The sequence below is a fragment of the Apus apus genome, chromosome 1 (assembly GCF_020740795.1).
Source record: "Apus apus isolate bApuApu2 chromosome 1, bApuApu2.pri.cur, whole genome shotgun sequence".
NCBI classification, from domain to species: Eukaryota; Metazoa; Chordata; class Aves; order Apodiformes; family Apodidae; genus Apus; species Apus apus.
The window spans coordinates 113,127,065-113,140,003 of NC_067282.1; the positions used below are offsets into that span (position 1 = coordinate 113,127,065).

At 38.5% G+C, this 12,939-nt stretch overlaps 1 protein-coding gene across 7 annotated transcripts in view; it reads right to left on the reverse strand.

Moving 5' to 3' along the window:
- The window catches only part of GLRA2 (glycine receptor alpha 2), a 133,132-nt gene that overhangs the window by 85,762 nt on the left and 34,431 nt on the right, over positions 1-12,939 (reverse strand). For all 7 annotated transcript variants that reach the window (XM_051641155.1, XM_051641124.1, XM_051641115.1 and 4 more), the window contains 3 exons: positions 4,531-4,613; positions 3,193-3,330; positions 133-347 (listed from right to left, as the gene is read on the reverse strand). In XM_051641155.1, coding sequence (XP_051497115.1) covers positions 133-347; positions 3,193-3,330; positions 4,531-4,613 — 436 coding nt within the window. The remainder of the gene's footprint in view (positions 1-132; positions 348-3,192; positions 3,331-4,530; positions 4,614-12,939) is intronic.

Below are 12,939 nucleotides of genomic sequence, written 5' to 3' on the forward strand. Positions count from 1 at the left end.
AACACCACACCACTAGCACTTTTTCCTTTATTCTTATCAAATGCCTATATATACAGATCTTTCAGAAACTTCAAAATTAGTACCATTATTTTTTTTTAATAACAAATAGGGGGTACAAAATTATTTCCTTACTTTTGGAAGGGAAGCTCTTGATCCTGAACTTTGTGTGGTCATTGTCAAAACTGTAGTGATGCCCAGTGCAACTCTAGCCGGAGCAGCATCCATGTTAATCCAGAAAGAAACCCAGGACAAAATGACAATCAGCAGGCTAGGAATGTACATCTGGATTAAATAGTATCCCATCTGACGCTCCAAATGAAACTTGACTTCAATGCATGTAAACTTTCCTAGAACACGAAATTATTTCATAAATGTTTTTGCACATTTTTGTCTTCTTTTCTAAACATACATCAGATGCATGGCCCCTAACCTAACACTATAAACAGCTCCTGACACACAAATGAGAGTTGACTATTTTTTGCACACTAGCTTGAGAGACACACGAGACCCCTGAAGCAGACTGTGCCCAGAGTTCCACATTCAGTGAGAAAACTAATGGTGTAGCACAATGGTTTCACCTCCAAACGTATAATGTAGTGTTTCCTTGCTCAAATTTTAACAAGATTTTACTTGAGTCAAATGCAATGTTTAGTATTAAAGGGGAATAACATTTTGCTCTTGTAATTCCATAAGATTAAGCAAACATATATAAATAGACAAATTATAAACAATTAGTCTTACAGTCCTTTCGTAGATCACACCCCTTCTCATACTGGTCATGTCATTTGCCTGTGTCAGTGGATTGTTTCTCACAGCATAAGCAACTCAAAGCTTACTTTGAATTTTGCCAAAAGTCTAGCTTCAGGAAACCCACAATCATCTCTCATGGGAGGTGAGTGATTCTTCAAAAGACAAATGGCTGCTCCACAGGGGTAGAGGAGGACAGAAGTTTAGGATAGCAGGCAGTGGAACTAGTCGTGCAGCAGGGAATGCAGAGTCGTGAGTTACAAGTTTGTCAGCTAATAATCTGATCACTCTGTGCTGCTCTCCAAGTTACTGTGTATCCTGACTGTGGCTTAGGTACTGTGAAAGGTCTCACTCGGGGCAGACTAACTCCAGTGCAAAAACTGTTCATTGTTCCTGAGGTGTCATGCTAGTGGTTTCAAAGGACCCTTGTTGTGTTAGTTAGTCAAATGCATGAAGATGCTTTATTCCCTGCTTCATCCTTGCAGGTGAAAATACATTTTTTTAGTCCTTCTAGGTCTAGTGGGAGGTTTTCCTGCCTATGCAGGAGGATTGGAACTAGATGATCTTTAAGGTCCTTTCTAACCCAAACCATGTGATTGTTGCAGTGCACGTATTTATTTTGGGGTTTTGTTGTTTTTTTATGTTGAATTTTTTTCCTGCTAGTCTGGAAAGCTGGCAGGGTGTGAGATTTGGCACAAAGGACCATGCAGAGGCTGTTTGGAAAAGCAAGGAAGGGAGAAGAATTGAATAGACATAAGCTCATATTTGAGTGACCTGACCTGTGAACCTGGAGAAAGACTCTAAGACCTTGATAGTGACTAATCCTGGTCAGTCTGCCCATATAGAAGGGGGCTCAAAAGGTGTGGGGTGGCTGCCTATAGCATCAATGGCATTAGAGTAGCCCAGCCTGCCATATGATCTCCCCATTCCGTGGTGCAAACTGGATAGAGTGCCTTGCAGTGTTGGTAAGAGGAGCAGGGTTAATAATACAGCTTTTATTCAGATTTTAATTTCATAATAAACCTGCAGGGGCATGCTACAGAGAAGAGAGCGATGTGGGTGCCTGTAAGCAGTTTTCTTTTGCCTGAATATTGTTTTTCAGTTCCCCTGGCCAAGCCCTGCCCTTTTAACTTTTGATAATTATACATTAACTTTGTTTAACTACATACAGTGGAAACTACAAATGGGCATTTTTATCCTTCCTGGGAAGCCTTCATGGGTATACAAGGAAGCTGTTGTTCGTGCTCTCCCTACTCCCTTGCCTTCAATGTTTGAAGCTGCAAAATGTTTATCCAGCAGTAATTAGAAAAGCAGATTAAGTCAGTTGTTCAGAGTGTGAGTTACATGCTGGGAAATGGCTAAACTTTGTATCCACCAAATTACAAATAGGTAATCTCTGTCTACTGGAATTTACTCCTCATTATCCCCTTTAAGTGTGAGAAAAGATGAGAAGTTGGAGCAGTCTCCCTTTCCACTGGTCTTGGACTGTGGAATCACAGTTTTCCTCCTTAGCCCTTTGGGGCCCCAAACAAGAAGCTATCTTTGTAAAAAATAAAACCAGTAATTTTCTTTTCAGAAGAAATTAATATTATTTTTTTTTGGCAGACGCAAAACCTCTCACATTGTTTTATTTCATGGAGTGAAATAAATGTATTTGATACAACCAGATTAGCTCTTACACTGCAGTGATGAAAAAGCTATTTTAGATGAGAGGGATTATATGTAATCCCAGGCAGTACCCAGAAAACCATTCTCTAAATGCTGTCCCTGTTAAATAAACTCCAAGCAGCTAAATCCAAATTTTAACAGTTCTTTCTTCCCTGTAAATCTAAAAATAGAAAACACAGCCTTTGAAACACCATAATAGCAAATATGGGGAAAAGATTACAATATTAAGCAAACATTTAATTTCCTAACATTTCACATCTGTATACTATTCAGATCAACAATGAAAACATTGTCTTGTCAAGTACTGCATTTCATAAATTAGATCACACATAAAAGCAGGTGAAAATTTGGTATTTTTTCCTTATTGGAGCTTTGAGATTTTGGATAAACTAATCAAGTTCAGAAAAATCAGTACTTTAAAAGTGCTAAATCAATATTTTTTTTTTTTTTAGTTTAGTTTAGATTTAAGACATTTTAAGGAAATGAAAAAAACCTATATTTTTAAAATAGTTTCTGAAGACTTGAAGTTCCTTAATGATTTTAAGAATATTAGAATATGTACATTAGAATATAATTAATAAAATTAATTTGGAATCAAGATATTTCAAACAAACAAAAATAAGGGAGAAAACTTCATGTGTTCAGATTTTGAAAGTGTGACTGAATCAAATTTTCATTTCTTTTTTTCTATTATTATTTTGCCCATCTTTTCCCTTTATAAACTAGCAATAGGTATCATTAAATCAATTAATAGAAAAAAACCAGAATGGTGCTCACCGGTGTTGTAATGCTTTGTGCAATAACCAAGTTCTTTATCTTCTTTCAAAATAAATTGTGGCAAGGTTAAACCCTCTGCAACTTGCACAGGTCCATCACTTAACCACTCAAATATCAGATCGTTCATAGTGTACCCAACTACAATAAAAAAATCAGAGTTTGTTAGATAATAAGAGACTGGGAAACATAAAGAACAAATAATTTAATTTCTGAGAAGCATGTCTTTTACTGCAATACATGTCATCTCAGTTATAGATTTAAACTGTCTAATTAACAACACTATTGCTATTATTTACTATTACTGCACTATCACTCTATTAAAAGCAACAAGTAATGTTCTGAAATACTGCCCCAGTTTGACACTAAAATAATTTTGCTGGACCATCAAAATACTGTTTACAACTGAAATGACATTTCTCTGTGCCTATGTATCAGCCTGAGTTTTGCTTTATTTTCCTAATTCTTTGGTGATGGAGTTGATAGGCACCAACAAAACAAGAATACATAAGCTGCAGAATGCTGGGCCCTTACCAAAAAGAAAATCTGTGAATCTACCACTGAGAGGTGAGGAGGGGAAAGAGAGAGGCTTTGACTCACTGAAGTCTCTTTTTCTGCAGTGGCTACATCTTTATGTGTAAATTTAACAAGCTGTGGCCACTCTCTGGCTTCAAAGGCAGGTGGTAGCTAGCAGCTCATACCTGTACAGCTAAACCCATTCTCCTCCCTCTGCAAAAATATCAAGGTGGCATGGCCTGGGATCTACTGACTACTAGGAATGATAGCTTGCACATGCCATTATCTGAGCCACTCCTGGTTTTCCCTGGTTGTTACCTGACACAGGTCAAAATGGTGACATGGTGTGTTCGGGCATCTGCACGGCACAGATGAGTGTGTGTCAGTACCCAAGTCCATGCCTTGGCTGTGTTTAGCTTATCAGCATAAATTTACCCATAGGACCTCTGCTTCATCGAGTACATTGCTTCCATTTCTCAAAAGACCATAGTATGTCTTGGTCAGACATAGCTAATCCCTGGCTGTATACTAGTTGCTCTTACATTCCTGAGATTTAATTTATTCTGCACAGCATCACTGCGGTTACCCCTGGACGTGACTCAGACCAGATGTGTGAGGTGATGTGCTCCAGGAGGGGGAAAAGGAAGGGAACAGCATAGAGACATGGTATGGTGATGAACAGTTAAAGCACTGTTTCTCCTTGGTTTTCCCTTACAAAATAGGGTGATGAGTCTCACCATACAAAATACAACAACAATACTGCCTAGCCACCAAATGTAATGGTAAAATCTTGTTCTTCACTAGATAGAACAATTGGACACTCACAGCTCTCTAGCTGCATTGTACATGTCTGTACATCCATAGGAAAATTCTTCAAGTCCATGGGACAGGATAAGGTTAAAGTAAGCCTAAAATTGGAGTGGAAAAAAAAAAAAAAAAAAAAAAAAAAAAAGATAAAAAGAGCTATTGTTAGAAATCTACAGAAATCTACAGGTTTTATCCAAATCCCCGTATTTAGTTTGAAGGATCAAGGCCAAATCTTAACACCTCAGAAGTTGGACACTCTCTCTTCTCTGAGCTTTTAAGAAGAGTTGTGAAGACAGAGCATGCAAGCAAGCCAGGCATTTGCTGGCTTCATTGGCTGAGCAGAGCAGGGACAGGAAAGACCTCATCAAGACAGCAAGAAACACTCTCCACTAATGCACCAGTGAATGTTTTATGTATAATACTGAACCCAAGTAATGCAAAAGCTGAAATGACTGATCATGGGACACATATTTTTAGGCTTTGTTTTGGAAAAGCAAAGGAAGAAAGCAACAATCACTGGTTTTTTTTCAGCAGAGAGTGCTTTTGTTGTGTATGAGGTCCATTTCCAACCCTTCATTCTTACTGCTTAGCTATTAAAAGAAAGAAAAAAATACATTGTACACTAAGAGTTAGACTCTCACAGCATTAAAAGATAAAAAGCGCAGACAGAAGAAAGTAAGCCTAAAGGAACATTATCATACAAAGTAGATTTCTCTTGTAATTTTTCAGTTGTTATTGTCCCAGATAAAGTACAGCCATCGTTGGATAGGTATATTCTTAATGTTTCCTTCTTCTTTTTTATTCCTTTTTGGTTCCGCTTACTTTTCCACATTTGATTGCAATCTATTTCAAGACTTTTCCTCTGTTTATTCCTTTTCTTGTTTGTGTGAGCAGACAAAATAATTTTTAACAAACACTGATACCAGGATAACATAATTACAAACATGTAACTGCTTTGAAAAACAGAAGGGTTGTTAAGATTTGGATTGAGTCATACAAAAAGAGTACATTTTTATTTCAGATTACTCTTAGCACAAAAGACACTTTAACACAAAGGAAGAAAATAAAAAACTCTGCTTTCATTTATCACCAAGGACAAGAATTAGAATGTCTGATTTGAAGACTGAAACATTAAAGCAATAAAATGAGAATAACTTTTTTTAACTATACCAGTGAACACAAGGGCCAGATGCTGATCTAGAAAGTATGTTGTCCCACAGACAAATGTGATCCATATGGTGAAATACTTCACTAAGCTCTTTCTGAAATGGTGATTTTGTGCTTCTTGCCACATACAACTCATTCCAGCTCTTTTCTTCATCATGTGAATTTTGGGGGATGGTCTGACTGGCCCTTCTAGTCCTACTATGCTGCTGTCAAATTACTATGAAAAGAAAACTGTATTTAGGTAACCAAGATGAAAATGGTCTCAGCCTTATCAAAAATCATGTTCAACAACTCTGCTTTTGCCTACTCATGGGTACATAGAAAAAGTCACATTATTTTCTTCTTCATACAGGCTTCAGTGTGCAAGATGATCAAATCAGTATATTAAAGATCTGTTGTTTATGGCAGTGAAGGCCACTAATATTAAGAAAAGCCCCCAGTAGCCCTCTCAACATTGCCATAGTAAATAAACTCCCATTTAGCTTTGGGGAGCAAATAGCATAAGCATTAAAAAAATAAATTAGTGAAGTAGGGAAAAAAAAAGAGATCTAGTAGACATATAAATGTAATTGAAAATCTGCCCTTATTTAAATATTTTAAGTGCCCTGCAAATGTTAACTCTTTTCATTTTCACTAGGTAATTTCCTGGATTAAAGATTGAGCTATTTAAATTGCTAATCTCACAAAGACGTTCGCTGCCCTTTTTTTTTTTCCGAAATGTTGATGTATCAAACTGTCTTCCTTCTTTTCAGTTGTCTTCTAAATATGGCTTAATTTTTAAGTTCATTTTAAACATACCTTTACATAAATGCAGCCTTTCTAAGTATGTCATTTGTTTGTATTCATTAAAGTAGGCATGGCCTATCCACCCCTCAGATTTTACTGTGTGGATTGCACTCTGACTATGCTTCCTCCCAGCTTCATCCCTTTCTCCTTCCCAAAACCCTCAAATTATCTGGGAGTTTGTCTATATACATTGCCAGAGGGGTCTCCTTTATTAGTCTACTATCCAACTAATTAGAAAGAGAATACCTCCAGTTGCAGCTTTCAAGCCTCCTAGGACTATCTCCACTGATGCTAGGTAGACATATAATCTTTTTCTTTTTTTTTTTTTCTGGACATGACCTGAAAAAGTGGTCCGTCTGTTGGTCCACAGAAAGGTTGATATCTCTTCTTTCTCTTAACTGACAGTGTCTTTCAGGAAGACTACATTATTCTCTAACCACCCTTAAAAGGGGAAAGTAATTTCATTTCATTATATTGGTGAGGCTAGCTTGAGAAATTGTGCCCTTATAGCTTTACCTCTACTCGCTGATTATCTCAGCAGAGCAGCCATTCATAGCTAACTTCTTCGCGATCCCTTTTACTAGGAGTAATGAAAATGTTAAAACCAACGCCTATTGCCTGGTATTGTCCACAGATCCATGGATTTTTAACAAGATTGCTACATGCCAAATGTTCAGCTGCTGGAGTTTGAAGTAGCTCCAGTGAAGTCCATAGCAGTGGGTCAATTTATAGCAGTTGACTCTTTTTCAGTAAAAATTATTCTGCAAGTGTTTCCAAACCCTGGTTGCCATATCACTACTTCATATTTATGTTAATAAAAAAATACTATTAGAAATGGAAACTATTAGGCAGATACAGTTTCCCACATTGCCTGTAATAACAGTGTCATTGAGTGAAAATATTTCAGAAAAATTAATGTCTTCTTGGCAAATTCAAGAAGGGCCCCTAGAGATTTGGTGCAAAATACAAGTTTAACTGTCAATTACATTGATAAATACTTTAATCCTTAATAAAACAGAAGAAACTACTACACAACAGTTATTTTAAAATTTAAGGCACCTCACCACCAAGGCATTTGAGATATATAAACAAGAGATTTGGTGATGTAACACCATAAAACACTGATGTGAATAGCTGCACAATCACTTTGTAAAGCTGAAAGAAGAAGCTGACCAAGGACTTGATTTTGTCTTCAGTTACCTGAGCACCCTTTGCCCTGTTAGCCCAGTTTGGGTTGCACAGCTTGCTCAGGGAGAGCTCTAAGGTTGGGCACTCCAGAGCCAGCAAGTCACCCTGGAAGAGAGGCAGTTTGTCTCTTCTCCCTCCCCACTTCCTCACCTATCTAGCAGTCAAGGAATAACCAAGCCCTGGAAAAATGCAAATAGAGTATGAACAGATGAAAATGAAGAACCTGATCCAGAAAAAAAAGAATGAACAACTAGCTGGCATTGTTACAATAATTATTTAAAAATAAATCAATAATAATACTAAGTAACATTGTGACAGAGGGAGGGCTGTAATCTAAGTACTTCAGGGTATCATTGCTTGTCTTAAACTTTGAACCCTCTTCCTGTGGATTCCCTCACACACTAGATAAGTTTTTTCTGAGCAGCATCTGTTAATACTTCAAAAGCCTTCAAAGTGCAGTGCACTGGAGTTTCTTCACTCAAAATTTCATTCAAACACCGTTTTCTGACCTCCTAGTTTTACTAGAATGTTAAGCTAAATCACTTAGACTTGGGCTGTGGGAATGTCTCTCTTCCCATCCCAGCTCAACATCTTTCATTTCTGGTCACACCAGCAACTCCTTTACAGCATCACTCAGAGATTGTGTTTCCCACTTTTGCAGGCAGGAAGGCAAAAGTCCTAAAGTCTGTAGCCTCCTTTATCACAGGAACCAGAATAAGGCATCCTGACAGGATAAAAAGCAACAGTCTGACAACATGTTATTAATCAGAAACCCTCATGCTCATGATCTTTAACACCTGAACACATTATTTTGTAGCATTAGTGTTTTCTCCCGATAGAAGCAGACCTGCCCTCAGATGGGGCAGCAGCAGAGCTCAACACGTTCACATAAACAGCTGTTGTAGCTAGCCATTGTCCTCCAATGAAAAGACAGAGGTGAGGAGTGACGCACATGTGCAGCCAAGGGAGCTCAGAGGTATTTACGTGCGGTGCAATGAAGTCTTGAGCTCAGCAGTGGGGCTGAGACATGGTGCTTCCTATCCATCCTTCCCCCATTCCTGCCCTTGTCCTGTCCTTTCTCCTGCCCTGGGCATACTTCCTCTTCTTATTCCAGCCCACCCTACATCTCTCCCAGAGCCACCTACAGAACCCAGACCACAGCCTCTTTCCTCTGCATCCTAGTCTGTCCTTGTGCCCTTTCACCTTCCCTTTCCTGCTGCCCAGTTCTTGACAAATACCAACCCCACCTCTCTTCAGTGTATTAATCCTTGAGGTCAGTCCTCTCTTTGACACCTAATCCCCAAACTAGCACCATGAGTCAAGGGTAAGATCCATAGGGTAAGGTCCATAAATTAAAAAAAAAACAAAAGGAAAAAAGAAAAAAGATTCAATGAGGAGTAGAGTGTTTGTAAACAAGGTTATTCTCAAAATTATCTCCAATCTCATTATTTCTCTTAGGGGTTTGGAATGCTGATGCTCATCACCATCATGCCATTTTGATAATCTCACAACATCACAGAAATGCTTCAGCATGGTACACACACAGTTTGCTTGTGAAAGATCTGCAGTACAAAAGTAAAGTAAAAAACTGCTAGTATCCTATTAAACTCTTATGGAATTGAGTTTACACATGACATAATCCAAAAACATTTTTATACATTTAAGATAACATCTAATTGTAACTGGGATATGATGTATTGCCTAATCTGAAGCAACTATTAAACTGTATTCTTACCCTCTTCTTTACAAGAAGCTATCACACAGAATCACAGAATGGTAGGGCTTAGAAGGGACCTCTGGAGATCACCTAGTCCAACGCATCTGCTAGAACAGGATCCCCTAGAGCAGACTACACAGGATCATGTCCAGGCAGGTTTTGAATAATTCCAGAAATGGAGACTCCACGATCTCCCTGGGCAGCTTGTTCCAGTGCTCTTTTACCCTCAGAGTAAGGGGGTATTTTCTCCTATGTAGCTTAAACCTCCTGTTTACCAATTTGTGACCATTGCTCCTTGTTCTGTCACTAGACACCACATCTTAGCCTGATGTGTTGTGACATCATGTGTTCCCCTTGATCTCAGTGATAACTCTGGCCCTGGAGGAGGACACTGATCCCGCAAGAGAAGGGGCCCGTGGATCACAACATAAGGTGTCTGATGACAATGGAAATATCATTTTCATTAATTGTCCTGCAATGCAGTGGTTTGTGAGTGGGCTACGGAACACCAGTGTCCTCACACGGTTATTTCTAATGAGAAAAACCGGGGGCAGTGTCAATACAGAAATATTCCAACAAAAGTACTGGTGAGAATTTAAATAATCTTGGAGATAAGGACACAAGTCCTTTCTGTCTCCAAAAAAAAAGCATTACTATTTCCTCATAAGAATGAATAACAAAAAATGCCTCACCGTGGATGAGCATGGTATCAAAAATAGCATTTTGCTTCTATTCTTATCCCGTCATTCTTTCAAGCTACACCCATCTGCAGCTCAAATGTTGGGACAGACTTCACAATCCAGGATTTTATGCTGCAAATACCAGAACACAAGTGCTACATTTGTGGTCACAGCTAACATTGACTATGTGCCATTTTTATGAAAAGACTTATACTTGTGTAAATCCCACAATATTGGGTTTAGTAGACAATTTTTTTTCAGCACTGGTAATTCTTAAGATACTATCATAAATCACAACATTTCTGATATTTTTCTGAAAGCTCCAAGCTGACAATAAGGGTAAAAATACCCTTAGTGATACATTATTCTTCAGAAGATTAAATTCCTGACCCTTATAGCTGCTGAAATAACATTAAAATATTACCTAAGCAGAAGCAGACAAAGTTCTCCATTAAACTGGTGGGGGAGATGGAGTTGCACAGCAACCATGAGAGCATCGCATGACACGGGAGCAAATGCCAGTCAGGCTAGTGGCACTGAAACAGGGAGGAGAATCTAACATCTCCTTATATTCCTCCCAGCCCCCTCTCTTGGGTGATCTGTGCCTCAAAGAAGGGCACACACACTGTTCATGTATCAGAAGGCAGAAAAAAAAATAATTCCCAGTGACATTCTTCTTTTAAAGGGCTTTTCATTTTGTAGTCCATCTCATTATTTTTTCAGGGACCTGACTCATCATTTTGAATGTCAATTCTGGTAATTTTCACAGAGTGCAGGCTTTGTCCCATTAAATGGAACAGTCAACCTGTCTGCTTTTTTACTTATTTTTGAGGAGTTCTGGAATTCTTCTCTAATATTTGTCATGTTCTGCAGCTTCATTTCTGTCAGAGAGGAGCGAGTTGAAGTTGAGCTTAGATGAGAGGTGGAGCCTTCTCAGCTATGGCAAAATGTGAGATGTAGGTTGGAGTTTCACATACTGTGGTTTAGGAGCTTGTTCTTACTCCTTCCAGCCATTTGCTTTGCTTCCTGTACTGCTTAATACACACAGGAGCTGGCTTGGAGCAGGGTGGTGGATTTCTCATTACAGCATCCCATTTCTCATTGCAATGCAATTATTGTCTGTAGATACACAATGCCAGCACATGAGCTGCCAGCACATGATTTTCTAATTATTGCTCAAGCAAATCTATGAAATTAAACTCAAGTATGATTTCATGTAACGGTTAAATTCTGTAACCACCTGGTGCCTTGCCACAAAGAAGAGTCTTTCATCTCTCCTTTCTCCTCTGTAATTTTCTATCTTAATTTTCTTGGAGTGTGTGTTATGAATGGTGTTGCTCTCCTCCTGGCATGATGACATTTCTGTTCTAAGCCATATATTTCAATTCAGTTTGCAAAAGACCTTCACCCCTGGGAAGCAGGTTCCAGGAAAACATGTTTTTTTGTTTCATTTAAAAAAGACTTCCACACCTACATCATTTTACACCTAACCTTTTACTGCTCCAGTGCAAGCGCAAGGGGTAAATGAAGTGATTGGTCACCAGCAATCGAGGGCAGGCATTGCCAATGCTCACAAGGAGAGCAGCTACACAGACATGTGTCTTGGCTATGCAACTGTCCCACTGGATTAGGAGTAACCACCTGCCAATATTTTTTGATCCTTTCAAGAAAAAACAGCTATATGTGTACAAAAAGCTCTTCAGTAGCATTTCCCACTTTTTTTACTTAGAACAAAGGTTTCCATTTTATTTGAGACACAGTAATGTAATGCTGTAGAGGTCATTTTGGGCCATCAAATCTGGTCATCTGCTATCACACATAGTCACATAATCTAATGATCAAGGTTCATTTAATGATATCTAGTGTGGCTTCTATCACCCACTCCCTCCCATACTCCCTATTTTAGTTGGAATATTGTTCCATTAATTCAATGTGTAAGTGGCTGGAAACTTTATAACTTCCACTTCAACCTTACTTATGGCCAGTTAAGAACCATTTGCTCTCCTAGCAGTGTTGTCCTTCAGTCTAATTCGCTCTTCTGTTGTGTTTGTATTTACCTCACCCCTAGTGCTTCTGTGTGTCAGCTGGAGACGTGCACAGCATTAGAGGATGAAGTGAGGCAGTACGTGTTCAGGTAAAATATCCATATCCCTGCTTTGCTTTAAATGCTTTATGAAGTGAAAAAGCAACTAATTTTGTGTCATTAAAATGTAAATGATTCTTTCCCTAAGCGGGATGATCAATAGAGTTTTGACAATAGCTGTGCTAGCTGAATAACAAAATACCAGCGTTTGGCTTTATTATTTATTTAGCAGCTTTTATTATTTGTTATGCGAAACAAGTACTTCTGATACAACAGAAAAATAAGGGTATTGGAAACACAGGGCTAGATCCTCAATCTGGATTTGTACATTGGGAGGGACTGAGAAGAAGGGTGATGGAAGGGAGCAGTAGAGGAAGCATTAGGAAACCATCCCAAAGGATGAGAAGAATCTCAGGCAATTTAACTGAAAGACTCCAAAAGGAAGGGACAGTGGGAATGGAAGGAAAGGAAGGAGTAATGACGGGCAAGAGGGAAATAAAAGGGACAAGTGAAAAGTGGGACCAAGGACATTGAGTTCAGCTATATGAGAACTGCTGCTTGTCCCACAAAAGACTGCCATTTTTTAGCCTCTGAAATCATTGTTATTATTATAATTATGCCCATGGAAAGACAAATTTGTTAAATTCACTGTATCCACATTGTATACAACCACCATTTGGGAAGCCACTGTGTCCCAGTGACACTGCAGTTTAATAAAGTCTAGTGGTTCTATTTATATAATGTCTATAAGGTTTCCGCCTATAATATATAAAAACTGTCAAACCAAATTATTCTTTTAGCAATTT